The 21,567-nt window shown below is 47.8% G+C and overlaps 1 protein-coding gene across 3 annotated transcripts in view; it reads left to right on the forward strand.

Moving 5' to 3' along the window:
• The window catches only part of HUNK (hormonally up-regulated Neu-associated kinase), a 106,688-nt gene that overhangs the window by 77,947 nt on the left and 7,174 nt on the right, over positions 1-21,567 (forward strand). For all 3 annotated transcript variants that reach the window (XM_049104530.1, XM_025449758.3, XM_025449759.3), the window contains exons 6-9: positions 4,548-4,683; positions 9,535-9,697; positions 14,120-14,203; positions 19,707-19,754. In XM_049104530.1, the coding sequence (XP_048960487.1) occupies positions 4,548-4,683; positions 9,535-9,697; positions 14,120-14,203; positions 19,707-19,754 (431 nt within the window). The remainder of the gene's footprint in view (positions 1-4,547; positions 4,684-9,534; positions 9,698-14,119; positions 14,204-19,706; positions 19,755-21,567) is intronic.

Genomic DNA, 21,567 nt, shown 5'->3' on the forward strand with positions numbered 1-21,567 from the left:
CCAAGATGATGACCAGAACCTAAACCAAGTTAGTTGCTCAACCTACCGAGCCACCCAGGTGCTCCAAGAATTGCATTTTTAGATTTGGTTTTCCAATTAAGGAATCTGGACCCCTCCCCTAAACTTTTTTTAAAAACTTTTTAAACTATTGGGATGTGTAGGTATTTCTCCTATTTCTCCTCAACTGGAGCTTTGTGCCAGGTATCAAGCGTAGTGTTTGCACAGTATAGACGCTCAGGGGATCTAGGTTGCTGATTTGAGTGGTCAACGCGTGTGGCTCTGGAAGGCAGCCCATGGATCCGCCCAGCTGCTCGGGGACAGGAGCTGAGCTGATGCACTGGGGCCCAGAGCTGCTAGCTGGCTGCTGGAGCAGTGCAGGTCACCTTATCTTGTTTACACAGTGAATGACCTCTGTTTTGGAGATGAGCCCCTGGCCTCCTGGCAGCCCCCTGTTTCTCCAATTTAAAATACCCTGCCAGGTTTACCTCTTTTTTCCAACCAGCCTGGCCCACCCTCATTTAGGAGACCGTGTGGTGCTATCTTATTTAGAATCCAGAAATACTCATTCACCAGCGACAGGAGTAGCTGAATGTCCATGTGCAAGTGCAAGTGCTTTTCACATTATCATTTGCTCTCCCCAGAACCCTGCAAGATAAGTACTCTTGGTCCTAATTTATCAGTGAGGATGCTAAGTCTCAATGAGCTTATGTAGCGTCTCTGTTTTTGAATTTCTGTCTGCTTGGCTCCCAAACCTGGATTTTCCTACTATACAGGGCTGTCTCTCTCCCTTTTTAAATTTTTTTGGTATGAGGTGCTTCCCCTTCTGCACCCCCGATTTGGGGAAAATTATCTATTGCTTTTATGTTCTGGGTAATGTTAAAATTGAGATGTCCAAATCGAAAATATACCAGTTTCATTAAGTGTCTCACCAACACATCTTTCATTTAAAGATTCTCTCACTCATATTTGTGACACTTTCTACACATCAGCTGTATAAGAGTACTCCTTTTGGGGTGACTGGTGGTTCAGTAGTTGAGCATCTGCCTTTGGCTCGGGTTGTGATCCTGGGGTCCTGGGATGGAGTCCTGCATCAGGCTCCCACTGGGGAGCTTGGTTTTCCCTCTGCCTATGTCTCTTCCTCCTCTTTGTGTCTCTCATGAGTAAACAGATGAAATCTTAAAAACAAGAAAAAAATAGTACTCTTTTTTAGATTAAGTTGGGAGGATTTTTGCTGAGTTGAAAAGATAAAAAAAGTCACTGCCCTTGTGACTCCTTTGTGCATGCTTTCGAAGAATTGTCCCTCATCTCTATCATGTAGTTTGAAAACTTAAGCTTTTGGGGCCTTTCCAATTCTTGCTTCGAGACAGTCTCTTTCTGCTTGTTGGCACTTGCATATCACAGAGTTGGAAATGCCTTTCATGGCTTACACATTTTTCCGACAGTTTATCTTTACATCTCTACATCTCAGGGATGGTACTTCTACTGCCAAACAGTCACTTCTGATCAAGAGCGTTTTGCACCATGAAGTCATGGAAGTGAAGCCGAAGGCTGGGTGTTGGCATTGGCAAGGGTTGAGCCAGCACCAATTAAGATTTCTGAGAAGGTTCAACTGTCAAATAATTGTTGCTGCTTTTGCGTAGGAGGTGATGAGGAAAGAGCCTTGGTTGGGGATGGGACTCCACTTGCATCTATCTGATGGACTGTATTACTGTGAAAAGTCAAATGGCTATGTCTGTGTCCAGTAGCCCTCTCCCTAGCTAGGCACAGTGTCATGGGGCTCACACAAGCGAGTGCAGATAGTAGAGAGCACACTCCTCGTGGAGGAAAGAAGGTTTTGCACTACAGAAGTGTGTGTGCATGTGATGTGGAACACAGAGAGGGAGCTGTCAGTGTGGGTCATCCTTTCCTTGTGCCCTCAATGGAAGCTACAGCTTAGAAGAGTGGAGAGTTGTAAGTGGCCATGCCCATCATGGCTTTCCAAGACCTTGGAGAATTTGAATCTCTTGTGCTCATGAAACATAGGGATCTTCAAGACCCTAAGACAAACTTCAGAGAACTCTAACGACATTTTCAAAGTCCTTTTTGGATGGTAATGCAGTGTTTGTGATGTCCAAAGAAATAAAATTCATCAGTAGAGATCAGAACTAAAATTACTTGAGCTCATCAGCAATTTGTGAAGATGCCGAGTGCGTGGTTCTGAAAATAGAACAAAAACGCACATCCAGTCTGTTCTTAGCTCTTCTGGTTAATCATGTTCTGAAAAGGCCTGGCAGTAGCCTGGGTTGTATGGGTCCTTTGAGGGTAAGCGACAGAGATGTCTCAGAAACATCTTGAACTCACAGCCTCCACATTTTAATGGATTAAGCTCACATCTTTCTGATTTGACCAATAGGTGGTCCTGATTAGGCATCCAGATGGCTCTTGCAATGTAAGGGAGTTGAGAGAAGGGAGATAGAGTTTCCAGAAAGAGGAACTTCTTTATTTCGAGATCGGTTTGCTTTTCAGACCATTGAAGAATATTTTAGGGAAGTTTTATTTGGAGACCCAGCTATAAAACTTAGAGTATTAATTAAATGTACCTCATGACTGCTCTGGTGTCTGCACATCTATTTTTACCCACTCCATTCTCAATGAGAAATGACCTTCTGGTGACCACATCAACTGGATCAGAACCCACTAGAGAAGTTACCTGGTGGCATGACCAAGTAGAAGTTGTTTCTTTGGGGTTGATTCTGGCATCACCACAGCCCCTCTTTTGATGGCTTGATTTCCACCCTGCGGAAAACACCCACCATTCTACCAGAACAGTATTGAATGACAACTAAAGTCTGTGAGAAAGTGACTTTTCTTTGAGAGTCTCTCTTCGAGAGATTATGTTAGAAAACTGAAAGATAGTGGGGGACTGCATTCGTGCTTTCCCCTGGGGGGAAAAAAAAGAGAAAAGAAAAGAAAACTGAAAGATAGCTTTGGAGAGAAGGATAGAAAATTTTGAAAACCAAAAATTAGGATTATGTTCTAGAGTCTGTTCCTTAGTATATTGGAAATTGGATATCATGGACAAAGCTACATAAAAAGATTTTTTTATAGCGCAAAGATGATAGGACTGTGCTCCATAAGAGAAGGAGCATAGAATAAAAGGAAAATCGTAGTCTCATAACTCAAGCAAGACAGACCATCTTCATTTTTTTTTTTTTAGACCATCTTCATTTTGAAGTAATCCCTAGCATTCTTGGTCCATATGTGTTCATGCATATTCTCCTGCTAGCAGTTTTGAGCCTGTGTCCTTCCTATGCATTATAAACATGTTTTTCCATGGGATGCAAAGATCTATTTAGAGATGAACCGGCTTCCTATCCTCACTCCCTGGGTGGACAGCAGGCCCTTTGTTAAATATTCATTTAACGAAAGGAGACCCAGGGCATTTGAAAAAATCATTTTTTGCCTCAGATGAAAAGGAAAGGGGGCTGTCGGGATTTTCTTATTTGTCAGCTGCTTCTCATATTCTTTCCTTACATACCAGGCTCAGCCTAGCTGATGTGACCACTGTGAACTTCAGTGGGCTGCAAAACAAAGACAAACTTGAGTGGCATACATTCCGCACAAGCAGCCCCTTCATCTTAAGGGAGAGCACAACAGGAAAGGGCCCATCACGTAGACACAGGTGTATAGTGTGGCACTTACTGGAACCTTGTATACAGACTAGGAATTTAAAACTTGGGTGGCTGTTACAGAGTTTACTGACACTCTCCCTGAAACTGGCTCTCTGATGGGCCTGGCTACATGGGCATGGGCTCCGGCTGGTTGGGGTGCTGTGTTGTCAGTAGCCCACAGGGTCTGAAGACTAAGCAGATGGCCATGCACAATGGCTTTAAAAGAAAGGATCGGGGGTGCCTGGGCGGCTCAGCAAGTTAAGTGTCTGATTCGTGTTTCAGCTCAGGTCATGATCTCAGTGTCGTGCGATGGAGCCCCGAGTCAGGCTCCGTAATGGGTGTAGAGTCTGCCTAAGATTCTCTCTCTTCCTTTCCCTCTGCCCCCTCTATCCTCTCCCCTACTCTAAAAAACAAAACAAAACAAAAACTGGAAAGAAAGCAGGGCCTCCCTTAGTCTCTTGAGACTCTGTGTGTCACGTGGTGAGCTGCAAGTTAGAGGGTATAATTCTGAAGGCGTTCACCCTCTGGTTCCTTTCTGAGTACTTCCTCAAAAATTCACCTTGAGGACAAGCATTTTCTCTTTACTTTCTTTTATCCTCCAAGCCTGGAGCTAGAACATCTCTTTGGCTCGCATTTAGAGATGCGCTGCAAGCTAAGACCACAGGTTGTACTGGGAAGTGCAGGGCATGGGGAGACCCAAATTGGTTCTTGCTTTACCATGTACCAGTTTCATCCCTTGGACAAATATCTTAAACTCTTTGGACTTGAGGCACCCAGAGATCCAGGGAATAGATCAATGCTGGCAGTGACTCAGGAGAGGTAGTGGACCTGCCTCGAGTCTCGGTGGCATGTGCATTCAGCCTATAACATGAGTATGTTTGCCCACTGTCTTCACAGGCGCCATCAACTTCCTGCGCTCTCTCCTGGAACCAGATCCTGTGAAGAGGCCCAATATTCAGCAAGCATTGGCGAATCGCTGGCTTAATGAGAATTATACGGGCAAAGTGCCGTGTAATGTCACCTATCCCAACAGGTAATCAAATACACACAGAGGGACCCCTTCTGAGGCCAGATGGGACCGTCATATGAGCCCTGAATACTTCTGGACAGGAAGCTGTAGGGGATTCAAGGAAAAGCTGTGTGTTTTCTTGGCTGCCCATCCCCCACTCCAAGCCCACACATCCACAGACAAGCCCACCTCGGTGCCCAAGGGGAAGTGTGGGTAGGGCCATCCCAGGTGGTTGTGCAGAGTATGTCCTGCACCCGGGAGAGGGTGGATGGAAGGTGAAGTCCATCCCACATTCCCTCATCACACTCATCCCGGGGACTTGCATCTTCACAGTCTGGCACCTCTTTCTAATTCACACAAAGGGACCATTTAGTCTAGTCTAGTCTAGACTAGCTGTGGCCTGAATGAGTGTGTATGTGTGTCTGAGTGTGTCTGTGCCTATAGCTGGTTGTGTTTGAGTGTGTGTGAGATCCATTCCTGAGCTCTCCTGCCAACATCAGGCCGCATCCAGTAGAATGGACCCGCTCCCCTCTCAGACCACCCCTTGGACTCCTCTTCTGCTGCTTCTCTGCTCTGATGTTTGGTTCAGCCCCAAGTCCCCTGCCCTAGAATGTTGGGGGCACGAAGAAAAGGCAGTAGAAGGAGACAGTTGCTTCAGGCCATGTTTCCCTGTGGGCTTCCGGTGAGGGCTTCACCTCAGGAGCTTCCAAGAGGAGAATGCTTCGAGCAAGCATTGCCACAGAGTGGAAACACTGAGGGGCACCTGCTGGTGGCCCACATGTCTCCATTGCTGCTGTACTGACTGCAGATTGGAAAACAAACATCAGAACACATTTCCTTGTACTCTCTTCCTACCCATTTGACATATTGTTAACCGACCCGAGTGAAGGAATGAGGATCCTCACCAGGCCTGGGACCCATACTCTAGGTCCCAGGCCTGCTCACTCTAGTCTGAAGCTCAGATGAGAACAGGGACCACTGGTGAAGGGGGAACAGATATTTTCAAAATGTCCAGGAAGGCCTGGAAACATCCACCAAGCCTTAGGAAAGCTGTCGCACCGAGTTCTCCAAAGACGATAGGCAGGCAGGGCTCTGTGTTGGGGAGAAAGTTCTAGAAGAACTCCAAAGGCCACAGGTGGAGTCTGCATCCATGCTTCTGAGCCAGATTTACACTCCCCATGGCCATAGGTCAGGTGGTTTCACTCGGTTGCCGTCTAGAATTCTAGCATTTGACTCTTGAGAGGTAATTTAAACAAAGTCCAGGTTACTTAGGTTACCAAGGGAACCTGGAAATAGACTGCGGGTTTCCAACACTGGCTCTGCTTGGCCCGTGTCTGAAACAGACACCAGAAATATTACCTCGACGTGAGATGGAAAGCAAAGACGAGAAGCCATGCCTCATTACCGATGCTCCTGAAGGCTGGGAGCACACAGGTACGCTTTCTGCTAAAGGAGGGGCGACTGGAGGCAGACACATGAGTCATTAAGCTAATGTAATCACTGCCTAAATGAGCATAATCAATCCACTCAACGTGGCAGCTGTTCAAAGGAAGCGGAGCTGGTATTGGAAGTACACTCTCCCCCTCCTGGTGGGCCGCATCCTCACTCACGAAGAGGCGCCTCGTGCTGTAGCTTTTCCACAGGTGGTAGGCAGGCATTTGTAGATTGAAACTTCAATTCGGGGAGCCCCTCCTGGTTTGGCCAGGTCGGCAATTTTTGCATTTGGACATGGTCAGAAAGCCGAAAGGCTGCACGTGAACCAGTTGGGTTGTGAAACTGGTTAAGATCCTGTTTATTAAAGAAAACAACCGCTTACTGTCTTCTGTTACACAAGGCCCACTGCTCACTTTGTTCCAGAGGCAAATCAACGTTCCGTTGTAAAGTACGGAAGCCGGAGATCTAAACTCTTGCGGGAGCCTTTATTTTGAAAAATGTGTAGGGCAAAAAAAAAAAAAAAAATTAATTAATAATAATAATAAGTAAATAAAGTGCTTTTGATCGTTATTTTTCTGGCATCACTGGCTCACAGATAAATGCAGTAAGAACATGTGATCAGGGAGAGAATATAGGCTGTATTATATTTTATAGCTTCCCAACATACCTAGCCTCAGATTCAGTGATTTTAGATGTTAAAATGTTTTGCTTTGGGGAAAGAGTGAGAATACAGGGCTTATGTTTTAGATCGCTCTTCTGTAAAGCCTTCTGTTAAGTCATTTGGGCTTCCAAGTTATCTCCAAAAGGCAAGAGGAAAATATCTTTAAAAGTCAACCTTTTATAATAAAAGTTCAGGCCAGTCAATCAGCAGTTTGCTGTGCACCCGGCTGGCCTCCCTGTGCTGGGAGCAGATATTTTTAGGGAGGCGACCTTGGCTGCCTTCTTCCTTCAGCACCCTGGTGGGGGCTGGACAGTCTCCCCCATCCAGTTAGCTCTGGAGGTGGGTGGGAGGGAAAGAAGGTGATGGGTAACACAGGGTGGGATTAAGCCATAGTAGTGTAACAAGGGATTTAATGCGAATTTACTTAGAATTACACCAAGTGTTCTGGAACATTTTCCTAGTGTCTCTATCAGTCCAAACGTGGGGAGATAGCAAGAATTAAATAACTGGTATTGCAGAATTCCAAAGGTACAGGTCGCTTATTGCAAATGTTAAATTGTACCTCAATCAATAGAGTCGACAGTGCCTTTTGGCAGAGCTCTCCTGTTTCTGAAGACAGTGGATATGAAGGGCAGAGATGGGGTGCCTGCCCCTGCTGACCACCCCCGTCTCCCCTCCACCTCCCAGCCCCACCCTGGTGGCACCCCTCTCCTGGATGGCTCTCCCCTCCCTGGGGTGGAGGGCAGGCTGCTGAGGGTGGCCTTGGGTTGACTGACAGGGGGTGGCTCACACAGCCATAATCTGATTGGCCAGGTATGAGGCCGTGAGGCTGTGGTCTGATTGGCCAAGGACGGAGCACAGGGCAGTGGTCTGATTGGCCAGGGGACAGGGCCACGCCTGCACACTTCCTGGGTAGTTTCCAAAATCTAGTCTTCTGCTTTAGTTAAGTGCTTTGCAAACTTCAAGTATTTGTATTCTTTTTTAATAGACGTTATTTTTACCATTAGTCATTCCAACCCCCTTCCCATCCATTATTTAAAATTAGTGATTTTGTGGCAAACAGAGGGGGGCGGGGAGGCAGATTTTGTGGTTCCTTGGGCGTGTTTTCTTTGGATGGCACTTACCCATATCTAAGGAGGGAGTGCTGCCATAGTTTATACCAATGGGTGGTGGAAGAGGGTCTGCAGACCTAGGTCTGCTTTTGCTGCCCTTTCCAACTGGCCCATGACTCTGGCAAGCCAACTTACCCTTTTGTATCATTATGAAGCTATTCTGTGTGGTTTCCCAGGGTGTTATGGTCTGAGGTCCCATAACAAAAATGTCCTTGGACCCTTGGTGCAGTGTTGGCGGGCTACAGAGCTCTAGGGCTAGATGTCCTTGCCTTGCCTTCTGCTCAGAGTGCCCTATTTATAGCTCCCTGAAGGGATTTAGAATGTTCTATTTGGTGATGAAGCCCCTACTACCATCACACACACACACTATACTCCTCAGCCTGCTTTCTTGTTCTCCATAGCCTTCCTCGTGTCTATTTATATGAGAGCTGCTGAGTGTAGACGTCTAGCATCTAGACCCTGAGCCAGGCTACCAGGGTTTGCATTCAGAGGCTGCTCCTTCCTGCCTGTGTAACCTAGAGCAAGTCACTTTAAGCTGTGGGCCTCAGTTTCTTCCATCTGTAACATAGGGATAATAGTAGTTCCTACTCATAAGATTGTCCTGAAGACTAAATGAATTTACTTCCTCTGTTCCCCACTGGAATGTAGTCTCCACGAGACAGGGACTTGTGGAAGGAATGATTAAATGAATGAGTGGATGAGTGGATACATGAATGGCAGGCATGTATTTCTTCCTAAGGAGTTTATCTTCATAATACTCCTGTGAAGAAGCTTTGATCTATCCTCTGAGAGCACCCCACTTTATAGCCAAGCCCCTAATTCCCTCTTTATGAACGTGGGATCGCACGCTGTTTCTTTAAACACAGTCTGGGTTGGCCCCTAAATGTGCTCCATTCCCAGCCCAACTTACACCCAACTCAAGTGTAGGTTCTACCCATGTCCAATAAACACATTTTTAGAAAAGAATGCCAGATTGTAAAGAAATTTGAGGGTCATTGGGGGAAATTTGAATATAATCTAGATATTAGAGAATCCTAAGAAATTATTTAAAAATTATTAAATTATTGGGTGTGTGGACAGTATTGGGATTCTGCAGGAGATGTCCTTGGATCTTAAAGGTGCACACTGGGCTGTGTAAGAAAGGTCATGATGTCTGTGATTTAAAATACTTGAGCACTAAATAAGCTAACAAATAAATAAATAAATGAAGAAAATAGGGCCACTGTGTTAACAGTGGTGGATTCCAGTGTTGGGTGCACAAAGGGTACTTACACTATTCTCACTACTTTTCTGTGTGTGTGAAATCGTTCCTAATAGCAAGTCAAGTGAATGAATGGATGGATGGATGGATGGATGGATGGATGGATGGATGGGTAGATGGATGGGTGGATGGATGGATGGATGGATGGGTAGATGGATGGGTGGATGGATGGATGGATGGATGGATGGATGGATGATGGGTAGATGGATGGGTGGATGGATGGATGGATGGATGGATGGGTGGATGGGTGGATGGGTGGATGGATGGACACTTTTTCCATAGGGGCCCTGGTTGGTGGTGGTGGAGAGGGGGTACTTTGTGCCTCCATGTTTGTGAGCATCCCTGAGGGGGCCCCAGAGCCTCTCAGTGGAGATGGAGAGGTGACAGGTTCTCGCTGTCCTGTGCAGGATTTCCCTGGAGGACCTGAGCCCGAGTGTGGTGCTTCACATGACGGAGAAGCTGGGCTATAAGAACAGTGACGTGATCAACACTGTGCTCTCCAACCGTGCCTGCCACATCCTTGCCATCTACTTCCTCTTAAACAAGAAACTCGAGCGCTATTTGTCAGGGGTGAGTGGGGCCCTAGTGGCAGTTTTGCTCTGCTCGCTGTGGAAAAAGGAGCTCTTACACCTAGAGTATTTCTCACTTGCTGACACTTGATCTGAGCTGTTAATTTAAATTAGTGGGAGGCTGAGTTTCTGAATGTGGGATAAAATAGTAGCCAAACCTGCTTCTCAGGTAGCTAGTGCTTTTTATCTGAGGTGTTTTTCAAATATCCTCCCACAGAGTGAAGCCCTGGGCAGCTCTATGAGAGACTCAAGCCACTTTTCCCTTCAGTTTCTCTGTTGCCTTTTCTGTCTACCTCTTAGCTCCTTGGGTTCCCATGGTAAAGGTGTTGGGGACTTCTGTGGTCATAAATGTTGGGGGGCAGTGCCTCTCGGGCGATTTCATCCCTGAAGCCTGATTTATGAGGAGGCCATTATTTATCTTTACTTCTCTGGAAAGTAAAAATGAAATGGTGCTTTACTGGCTTGACCCCTGGTGCCTGCAGTCCGGGCATCAGAGGGTACAGGTGTCCTGTGCCACAGATGAGGTACAGCTGGGAGTCCTGCAAGCCGGGGGTGGGTTAGTGGTTCCCTCATGCCCGGGTCACCTTTGTCCTCTGCCACAGGCAGTTCATATATGCCTGGGGAAGGGATTTCTGTGCTTCGGTATCTAGCTGTGACTAAATCATCTCTCTCCACTTAAAAATGATTCTGTGTAGAAAACTTGATCAAAAGCAGTATGGTTCTCTATACCACTCCTGTTTCTCCTACTCGGAGTAGTGGAGACTGGCCAGTTCTAACAGGAAGTCCACTGGGTAGAGAAATTCAGAATTGTCAAGGTGCCTGTTGGAGATTTGATTGCAAATCCACTGTCATGAAGGGTGACCCTCACCCTATGTGTGTATATGGCGCCTTGAGATCTGATGATGTGGGGCTATCACTGTTAGGAAGAAATTCATTTATTTTTTATTAATTTTTAAAAATTTTTGCTTATTTATTCATGAGAGACAGACAGAGAGAGGCAGAGACACAGGCAGAGGGAGAAGCAGGCTCCCTGTAGGAAGCCTGATGCGGGACTCGATCCCAGGACCCCGGGATCACGGCCTGAGCCAAAGGCAGGGGCGCTCCACCACTGAGCCACCCAGGTGCCCCTAGGAAGACATTTAGAAAACAGAACATGAAGAACTTATAGAGTTTTGTTCAGTGCTTTTTAACTTTTTTTTCAGTGTAATTTAAAGTCATGTGATAGCCAACGCAGTGTTTCACAAAATTCCACTAAACAATAGGCTTAGAAGCCTTTTGTGAGGCTTTTGTGTTAGAGCTAAAGATGGAAATCCACCTACAATTGGGGAAATGCTATTCTCCCTGCTGTGGCAGAAATGATCACACAATAACGCCCAGAAGACGAGATGGTCCGAGGGCATCTCTTTAGTAAATTGATTTGGGAGATGTGTAGAAAACATTGCTGAATAGAAGAAGTAGCTCATCGGGAGGTTTGTTAAATAGTTGGATGAGCGTGCAGATGTTTCTAAGCTGACTCAGCTTAGGGAATTTGCTGGATTTTGCTCCAACAGTTGAAATTATCCACAGAAGTACTTTTTGGGTGAATCGCCAAAGGAAAGATGTACACCAGGAGAAACATTCTCAACAAGTAGAAGGAACTTGAGAAGACTTCTCAAGTAGAAGGCTTTTAAAAATAAGAACAGTGTTTTTTTATGGGATAAAATGTGCCCTGTATAAGCAGTGATGGGATGACACTTCCGATAGGGACAAATATGCAGCTTTGACACTAGATGTTAGAGATGGTGTCACAGTTACAGGAAAGCTACTGCAAGAGAGAAGTTGGGGCCAGAAAGACAGGACCTTTGATGTGGTTTTTTTTTTTTTTAATATTTATTGATTTATTTGAGAAAGAGTGTGCATGTACATGAGTGCCTCGGGGAAGGGCAGAGGGAAAGAGAGTCAAGTAGATTCCAAGCTGAGTATGCAGCCTGATGCAGGGCTCGACCTCACAATTCTGAAATCAGGACCTAAGCCGAAAACAAGAGTTGGACACTTAACCGACTGTGCCACCCAGGTGCCCTAACACATTGTATTTTTTATATCATTTTATTATGTGATAGGAGTCAGAAAATCTCTTGTGCTGTGTCCAGGTTCTCTATTCTCTTGCAACGATGAACTTAAAAGATATTGGGCTCAAAGCTGCTTCCCATTTCCCCCTTTTTTTTTTTAAGATTTTATTTATTTATTTGAAAGAGAGAGAGAGTACAGTGGGAGGGGCCAAGGGAGAGGGAGAAGCAGGTTCCCTACTAAGTGGGGACCCTGACACTGGGCTCCATCCCAAGACCCCGGGAATCATGACCTGAGCCAAAGGCAGATAGATAACCAACTGAGCCACCCAGGCACCACCCATTTCTTTTTAATAAGAAGACCTCATGCCTCATGTTTCTTGTTTATTGTATCCCTTTAAATTCCTATTTGATCTATGTTTTATAATGTGTGTCGTATGTTAGTACAGTGGCGTATGCTTCTAGCTATAAATATGCATGTACTGTAGGTGCCTTCCTATACCTTTTTCACTTATATGGGATTCAAGGTCACACCATTTGGGGACCACTGTGGTAGAAGTTAGTAGTGAAGAATATAAATAGCTGTCAAGTAAAAGGGAACAAAAGAGGATCAACATGCTGATTTTTTTTTTCGAATGAAGTCTGTTGTTCAAATTAGTTTTAAAATTAGTTTTAAAAAAAGTGTCTCCATGAAGCTGACTATAAAATTCACAATTCCATATTTAAAGGATGAAATTGCTACTTTCCTAAATAAGCTAGCCTATTTCAACATTGTTTTGGCAGAACTTCTTTGGATGCCGATCGATTTATTTTTAAGTAATCTCTACACACAACATGGGGCTTGAAATCACAACCCTGAGATCAAGAGTTGCATGTTCTACCAACTGAACCAGTGAGGCACCCCAAGGGACTTTATTATTTTTTAAAGGATTCATTTATTTTTAGACAGAGAGAGAGAGAAAGAGAGAAAACGCAGGGGCACGTGAGCAGGGGGAGGGGCAGAGGGAGAAGGAGAGAGAATCCCAAGCAGACTCCATACTGAGCGTGGAACCCGGCATGGAGCTTGACCTCCTGACCTTGAGATCAAGACCTGAGCCAAAACCAAGAGCCTGATGCTCAACTGACTGAGCCACTCAGGCACCCTGGGACTTTCAGTTTTAAAATATTTTCTTTCCTCTGTCCACCTCCACATCTACAGATACAAACTTTGGTTACTCACACTCTTCCTAAACAATCCCTGATGCTCTTAGGCTGTGTCTTGTTTGTCATTGTTTCTTGCCATCTGCTTGTTCTGCTCTTCCGCTCTGCCCAGCATCGGGGTGGCATGCAAGTGTGGCAAAGCTCGCCTTGGCTTTGTTTACTGAGCATGTTCCCTGGAAACTCAGCGAGTGTAGTTCTCGCTGGACAATGTTTTTACTTTATTGTGTCTGTCTTGCACTTAACCCTTCAATCATGGGGCGTACCTGGTCTGAGAACCAATGCCTAGGCGAGGGGCTGCTTTTAACTCGAGTGAATTGATCCCTGCAAACAGCTGCAGCTGGTCTGCTCCGTAATTTCCACACATCGCTGATTTAATTGCACAGTACGCACTGTCCTAACTATTAATCTCATCAACCAATTACCTAGCAACCCATGCGTAATTTTAAAACCAAAACTAGTGAATGAAAAAGTAAAATACATATCTTAATTATTTGCCATTTCTCCCTTTTGTCTCCCAGTTCTCATTTCTTCTTCCTAAAACCAAGAAGTGTGGATTTTGTGTGGGAGCCTTTAAGGCCACTCCGTGAATATCTGTTGGTTGGTAAATTAATTAGTCATTTAATTTGCCCGTCTCCAGACAGGATCGCACCTTAGTCATGCACCTACATCTCTTAGATAACAGTTTTCCATCATCTTTAAACTGTATTATGAATGTGCTGTGACTCACTGGGTGGGCAGGCAGACGAGGGCTGTTTTTCAATAAGCCAATAAGCAAGATCTATATCCTGTTTAGCAGGTCAATAAAATAAGTTATTCTTTCTAGCTCACATAATTGGTTTCTGCTTTCACATCTTAGAGTAGACTTCATTGCACGGATGAAAAAAACTGAGACCAGCAAGGAGTGGCGACGTGCCCAGGACTAACTGGCCCTGTCCTGCCAGAGCCAGTAACAGAAGTCAGCTGCCTGGCCCTGGGTCTGGGGCTCTCCCAGAGGCCCACATCCTGCCTGCAGGCCACCCTCGGACGAGGCTTTGCATCACAATTAACTGGCTTGCCAACCACTTTGGGCACTTTCTCAGCCAAGTGCTGGTTTGAAAATTAATGACTGCTTAGTGGATGTTTCTATTTCCTGTGAGTTAAGCCCTGCTTTTTTCCCCTTCTTCTCCTCTGACATCCAGAAATCTGACATCCAGGACAGCGTTTGCTACAAGACCCAGCTCTACCAGATAGAAAAGTGCAGGCCCACCAAGGAGCCCTATGAGGTGAGTGACCCCCCAGAGCAAAAGCCAGGTTTGCTTAGGAAGAGTGGATTTCCATTTTGAGAGCAGAATGGAAAGGAAACCAATGATTGTGGGACAAAAGACAAATACTTACTTGCTTAAATGAGTCCCCCCCAGAATGGTTTACAGTCAAGCCACTATCAGTTTGATTCTGGTTCTCAGCTGTGGCCATGCATTAGAATCATAGGGGAGCATTTTTTTTAAAAGATTTTATTTATTTATTCATGAGACACAGAGAGGGGGGGGGGGGCAAAGACACAGACAGAGGGAAAAGCAGGCTCCATGCAGGAGCCCGATGTGGGACTCAATCCCGGGACTCCAGGATCACGTCCTGGGCTGAGGGCAGGCACTAAACCACGGAGCCACCCAGGGATCTCCACCTAGGAGCATTTAAACATCTGAATGCCCAGACTGCACCTCAGACCACTTCCCCTGAATCTCATGTCTCAGGGCAGGGGAGCTGAAGGGCGGAGGGGCAGTGGCGGGGAGGGGTGTCAGTATTTTTAAAGCTCCCTGGCTGATTCCATTGAGTGGCCAAGGTTGGAAACCATTGTCAGGGCTTCAAAAGATAAAAGGGAGATGCTCAAAAATATGCATGAGTGTAACACTTGGCACCAGAAGGAGACAGTAAAATGAAGGACAGGGAAAGGTTTTGGGGGAAAGCAAGCTTTTCCAGGCACCTGTTCCTGGCAACTTGATGCTACATAGTGCATAACTAAGAGAAAATACCAAGATTCTTTGATTTCAGAGTAAAAACTGGTATCATGTGGCAAGTGGTACCAAATATGTGCTTGTGAAGAGACTGTGCCTGGGAAAGCCGGATCCCGGGCGAGGGGCACAGGGTGAGGGTGCCCCCCCACCCACCCTTCCAGGACTCCTCACTCAGCACTTAGATGCAGCTCCTTTGCCTTCTCCCCAATTTTCCCGGGAATCTGCTTGATTTCCCCTCCAGAGCCTCTGCCGCGTGTCCCCGGAATGGTTCCATTTGATCAAAAGAGGAGCCTTCCTCCGTGCCCTGCATGAGGCCTGCCCGCTTCCCGCTTCCATTTACGGATCAGTTTACATCCTGATTGCACGAGCAGGGCCTGACCCCAGGGAAGGCAGTTCTTCCCGGGTTTTTCTTGAGCAAAGGCTGAGTGAGGCCATGGATGGTGACTGAGCATCGTGCCAGGCTCCTCGACAGCGACGGGGAGCACCGGGGCATGGCCCAGGCCAGTCCAGTGACACAGGTGACAGGAGAGCCGAGCTACCAGGCACCATGTGTAGATGTGACGGGAGCCAGGGGAAGGCCAGGCCTGAGCATCGAGGTAGGGCAGGATGAGTGGCACGGCTGTCGCATCTGGGCACAGCCAAGGGACGGTGAGATTGAAGGCGATGGAGAGGAGGAGCCCCCTGCACCCCAGCCAAGGAAACCAGCAGGGATGACAGGGGCGGCCTGGGAGCGTGCAGGAGACACTGCAGGGAGTGGCGGCAGGGAGACCATGGGAAAGGTCACGTCTAAAATGGTCAGTGGTGTCGGCTGAGCAGTTAGCTGTCCTGGGGGTCTAACAGGGACCGGCTCGTGGGAGTGGCAAAAGCAAAAAGAGATTGCATGGGTTTCAGAAGAGGAAGAAGGGAAGTGAAGACAGTGAGCGTAGACCTTTCTGTTGGTGGCTCTGACAGTGAAGAGCAGGAGAGGCCATGCCATGGCCCCTCCTGGAAGGATGCCGGGGTTGGGGAGGATCGAGGGCAGGGAAATTGGGGGGAACTCCAGGGATGGCTGGGGCTGGGGGTGGGGGCTTAGCCTTGACCCCAGGCTGGAGGCCTCCTTCCTCTGAACCAGGCTGCAGCACCAGCATGATGAGGATGGGGATAAGCTGGGGGGGTGGGGGGTGGCAGTGCATCAAGGCTGAGCTGCAAGCCCATGCATGGCTTTCAGGCTGAGGGCAGGAGGGTCCCCTGAGCTCCAGAGCCCTCCGGCTAATTGCTCACTGTGTGAACGAGGGTCTCTAATCCGGCGTGCCCAGAAACCCCCCGGCCCCCAGTGTCTGTCTCTAAATGGCATCCCTACCCCTCAGTACAGAGCAGAAATCCAGGAGTTACTCTTCCTCACCCCTGGAGCAGGTTATGCCGGCTTGACTCCTAAACCTCTCAAACCCTGTCCGGCCCCTCCATCCCTATCCATCCCAGGCCTGGATGTCTGCTACAGCTCTAACTGGTTGCCCCCCCCTCCCCCCATGAATGCCTGGCTCTCACCTCTCCATATGCCAGCCGGAGCTGAGCCGTCCACACTCAGATGGGATCCCATCGCTTCCCTGCTCCAAACCTTCGAAGGCTTCCTTAACCTGGAAGGCAAAGTTGGTACCATGGCCACCGGATTAGACTGGCATCTGCTTGCCTCTCCAGCCTTGTCCCCCGGACCCCACATGCAGCCCAGCTTCTAGCTGTATGCTCAGTCCCACGGGGCCTCCAGACTTATGTGCTCTCTTGGCTGCCAGCACTGTGCACACCCTGTCCCCTCTTCCAGAATGTTCCACTCACCTCTCTTTGCTGAGTGATATCTTCTACCTTCAGATTCCAAGGCAGGGTCAGTTCCTCCTGGATCCCTGCCATTCTCTGTGCTCAACCTTTGGTCCCGGCTCTCCACAGGCCATCATGCCCCATTCTGCATCCTAGAGCTTGTCCCATTTGCACGTTTTGTTTGCACGGGAGTGTCTGACCCACACCTCTCTCCCACTCTGGACCCTGATTTCCAGAAGAGCAGAGGCCTCATCCCTTTTGCTCCTCACGATATCCCTAGAATCTGCATGATGCCTGGCACGTGGTAGGTGCTCAGCAAATATTTGCCAAATGAACACATGAAAGAATCAAATGGACCTTGACCTGGGTCTCCAGGTAGAATTGGGACCATAAGGGGAGAAGGTGGAATGATCCAGGTGGGACACCTCGCTTGACTGATGCCAGGGTGAGTGCACACCTGCAGCCTAGCACCCATGTCCCATCATCGTTACCAGGTGTCCGTGCCCTAAGGCAGGCAGGGACATCTCCTGGTCACTTGCTCGGAGGTTGTCGCCTCAGCTGGGGTACAGAGGATGTAGGATTCACCATAAGACTCCCTTGCTTCTTGGTCTGCATCTGGCTTTTCTTTTTTTTTTAAGATTTTATTTATTTATTGGACAGAGAGAGAGAGAGAGAGATTGAGCACACAAGCAGGAGGAGCAGGTGAGGGAGAGAGAGAAGCAGACTCTCACTGAGCAGGAAGTTCAATGGTGGGGGGCTCCATCCCAGGACCCTGGGATCATGACCTGAGCCATAGGTAGACCTGTAACTAACTGAGCCACCCAGGTGCCCCTGCATTTGACTCAAGCAACTCAAGTAACAGCACCCACAGATGCACCAAGTGGCCTCTGAGCCACTTTGCTGATGCCTGTGTCCGTGGTTGCCTTGTGATTGTTTGAGAGCGTCTGTGATGGAAAGGGGCCCCCCCCTTTTTTTTCACCCAGATCATTTTTCTCGGGTGATTATCTCATTTGGCCTGAAAACACACGGCAAGCGTCTTAAACATTTGTTGAAATATTTAACAGTTAGGGTTTAAACAGGAACACTAATGGGAAAAGAGCATTTCAATTTTCTATGATCCATTTGTTTTCTCCAAACGGTAGTGGTACTTGGACTAATTAAATTACAGGCCATTACTAGATTATCCAACCCGCCTCTGTTGGAACCCGGGGAATGGAGTGGGGCCAGTTAGAAAAAGTGTTCGGAGGATCTGAAAGGGCCCAGAGTTTCTAGGTAAAAGCCCACTCAGAGCCTTTGTGGGCTTCTTTGCAGTTGCCATCAGCTGGTCCAGGAGAAGACACCAGGAGGTGGATGGGCTTCAGGTCGCACACAAGCTGGCCAGGGAGGTGGCTCCATGACGTGTCCCTGCCCCGGGAGGGAGTGTGGCCCCTTCTTTCTTAGTCCCAGTTCTTTTTCTCCTAGGAGACAAAGAGCTGAATTAAGTTGAAAAAACTTCCCCCTTGGGATCACAGTGCTGTTCTTGTATGACTTCACTAACTTCCTTGAAAAGGTGGCAAATATGTCTGTAAAAGTGGGACACATGTCTCATCTAAGAACATCTCGAGCATGTGCTCCGGGGATTCCTTTCCCTGAAAAAAAAATAAAATAAAATAAAATAAAAAATAAAATAAATAAAATAAAATAAAATAAAATAAATAAATAAATAAAAAATAAAAATAAAAATAAAAATAAAAATAGGCCCTGGAGGATAGTGGGGTGGAGGAGGGGCAGTCATCATTTTCCCACTGGCTTATTAAATAAAACCCCATAGAACCAGAGGCTGTTTTTGTTAAAATCTTTGGAAAATAAAAAAAAAAAGGTGAATGTCCAGAGCAATGCAAAATCGAGCTCAGAGGGCTTCTCTGTAGAGCAGAGTCACGTGGCAGCCTTGGAAGAGTGTCGTGCAGGGGCCTGGCAGGGGGATCGGATCAGCCTGCCGGGGCTGCCGTCCCATCACACAGCGTCACACCGAGGGTGGCTCACCCGGCCGTGATTCACCATCTCTCAGTTCCAGAGGCCAGAAGTCCGAGATCAAGCCTGGTTCCCTTCCAGGGCTGTGAGGGGAGAACCTGTCCTGTGCCACCTGGCTACTAGGGGCTGCAGGGATCTTTGGGGTCCCCCACTTTGGGCTTCCTCGGCTTATAGCACTGTCCTGATCTTCTCTGTGTGTGCATCTCTGCGCCAGTTTCCCCCTTTTTTTATGAGAATACCAGTCCCATTGCATTGGGGCTGGACGACCTCTGTAAAGGTGACTGCCCGACAGGCCCCCTCCTCAAGGGCAAAGGACAGTGTGCTTTCCCACGCCCTCCCCGCCCCCCCAAGCCTCAAAGTGGACACGATCGGCCTGTCCTAACCCTGTCTTCCACGAAGGTCACATTGTGAGGTCCTGGGGGTTATGAATTCGGGGGGAATGCAATTCAACCCATCCCAGGGGCAATAACTTTAAAGGTAAGATATTAAAATGTTCGCTTGGCGTCTGTGTCAAACCTAGGCAACTTGTAAAAATAAAGTTTGGAATCAGATCAGACCATCTGTGCTGTTGGAAATCAGAATGGTAGTTACCTTTGGGGACTGGGAGAGGACAGGGGTGGGGGTGGGAGGGATTTCCAGGTGCTGCCAGTTGGGTTCTGTATCTTGATCTGGGTGCTGCTTTCAGGCATGTTTTGGTTCTTGGAGAAAATGCACTGATTGAACCGCTTCCTCACCAGTAGAGCATTCCCTCGTTATGTGTCTTAGATTTTAATAAAAACTTACCTAGAAAAGCTATTCAGTGCATGAATTAGAACACCTGCTGCCGACGTGCATGATGGTTTAGGAGTTTGGTTTCTTGCCTCTAAACATTGAAACCAATCATTCTCAATCAGAGCTGCAAGTGATAGGGGATAGAGTTTCGGGGATAAACAGCAGGTACAGCTTCTTAAATTGTTGTAAATGTTGCTTTTCATAGGCCTCCCTGGACACCTGGACAAGAGACCTTGAATTCCATGCTGTGCAGGTAAGAGCTTGGGGGGTTATGATGGATTAGTCTGAGTTCTCCAGGGAGAACCAACAAACTGTGTGTGTGCATGTGTCTCATGCTTGGATACCCAGGGAAGAGTGGATGTACCAGCTCAGTCCCAAGGCCTTCTGGAAGCAGAATTCCTTCTTCCTCAGAACACTTCTTTTTCTCTTGTGGCCTTCAACTGATTACATGAGGCCCACCCATATTGTGGAGGGTCATCCTCTTTACTCAAAGCCACATCTTAAAAAAAATACCCTCACAACAACATCTAGATTGCTGTTGGATCAAACACTGGGCACCATGGCCTAGTCACGTTGACACTTGAAATTCACATCTCTGCTCAGGGCTCTGGATTCTACAGGCCCCCCCTCCCGCCCCGCCCCACTCAGTCCTGAATTAGAATGCAGGATCCAAAATGAGTGGGTTTATCAGAATCCCCTCAGATCAGTCTGGTGCTTTCTATGTTTAGTTGACCATTTTTTTATTGTCTTGCCTTTCTGCGTTCGTGCATCTACCTGTATGAGAAGTGAGCCTTGCAGCAGTCCAGAGCTTCAGGGGCCTCACTTAGGAACCGAGCCCTCTTTTTCTCAACTCTGTTGTGTTTTTCCTGTGACAGATTCAGTTCTCTGTGACTTTCCCAAAGCCACCAGCAAGCACCATCCGGGCCCCTGGGCCATCCCAGGTGTTCCCTGTCCACACCCGGCTCTGATGTTCCAAATGATCAGATGAGGTTAGCTCATCCTCACAGGGACACCAGGCCTTCAGAAGAGGCCATGCTGAGCTGGACTCGATAGTTCTACAAAGAAAACAACTTCAGCTCACCTCCAGACCCCAGGCTCTTCTGCTAAGCATTCTGCTCTGTGGTCAGCTTCCACCATGTGAGGGGCAGGGCAACTCTCCAGGGCAACAGTTCTCCCAGCAGCCTGGGGTGGTGAAGAGGTGTGGCTGCACCTGTGCTTTTCAGATCATGAAGCAGATAAGATGTGAGGCTCGTTTTTAATCCTTGAAGAGCATACTTGTGGTTGTAGATCGGAAGACACTTCTCTCAAGAGGAAGTGACTTGCTGAAGGTCACCCTGCTGCACCCGAGGACCAAAACTAGGGAGAAAGGGGGAGGAGTCCCACTCTGGAACCCAGGAGGCTGGAGTCCCAGAGACGAGTCTGAAGGGACCGGCCCTGGGGCTCAGCTCTCAGAGGCTGAGGACCTGCTTTTCCTCCTCCCACTCCCTGGCTGTCGGGCCTCTAGACCTCGCCCTCCAGGAGCCCAGTGCACCATTGCTCACTAGCTCTCTTCTGTCACACAGTCCTGACACTGAAAGAGCTTTGGGTAGACAGTCCAGTCCACATCTTCAAAGTGCCCAGCTTTGCAAATGACCATGCACACGTGCAGTGGGTGGAAAGTGGTTTAAAGGAAACCAGAAGCTGTTTCGTGGGGGGCTTGCTTGTGGGGCCTCATGGGGTCCCCTCTCTGATCTGCCTTGGGGAGTTTGGGGTGGGGGGCTGCGGTGGGTGTGGAGAGCGTGTGAGAATCAGAAGAAAGTCAAAGAGGCCGTGCAGGCAGCAGCATTGCTGGGAGGAGAGCGTGGGAGTGGGTGTAGGCATGCCGAAGGGGGAGCAGAGTGAGTCCCTCTGCAGATCTGTTTCTGTTACATAAAGCAGTGTAGCATCCTGCTCCCCGGAAGATCTCTTGTGGAGAAAATAGGGTGTGCAAATGGAAAGGTATACTTGGATGGTTGGCTGCATTTGGTCACCTGTGCTCAGGGGGCACTGAGACTGGCTGGGGGTACACAAACAGTTTCTCGTGTGGG

This window comes from Canis lupus, chromosome 31 (assembly GCF_003254725.2).
Source record: "Canis lupus dingo isolate Sandy chromosome 31, ASM325472v2, whole genome shotgun sequence".
Lineage (NCBI taxonomy): Eukaryota > Metazoa > Chordata > Mammalia > Carnivora > Canidae > Canis > Canis lupus.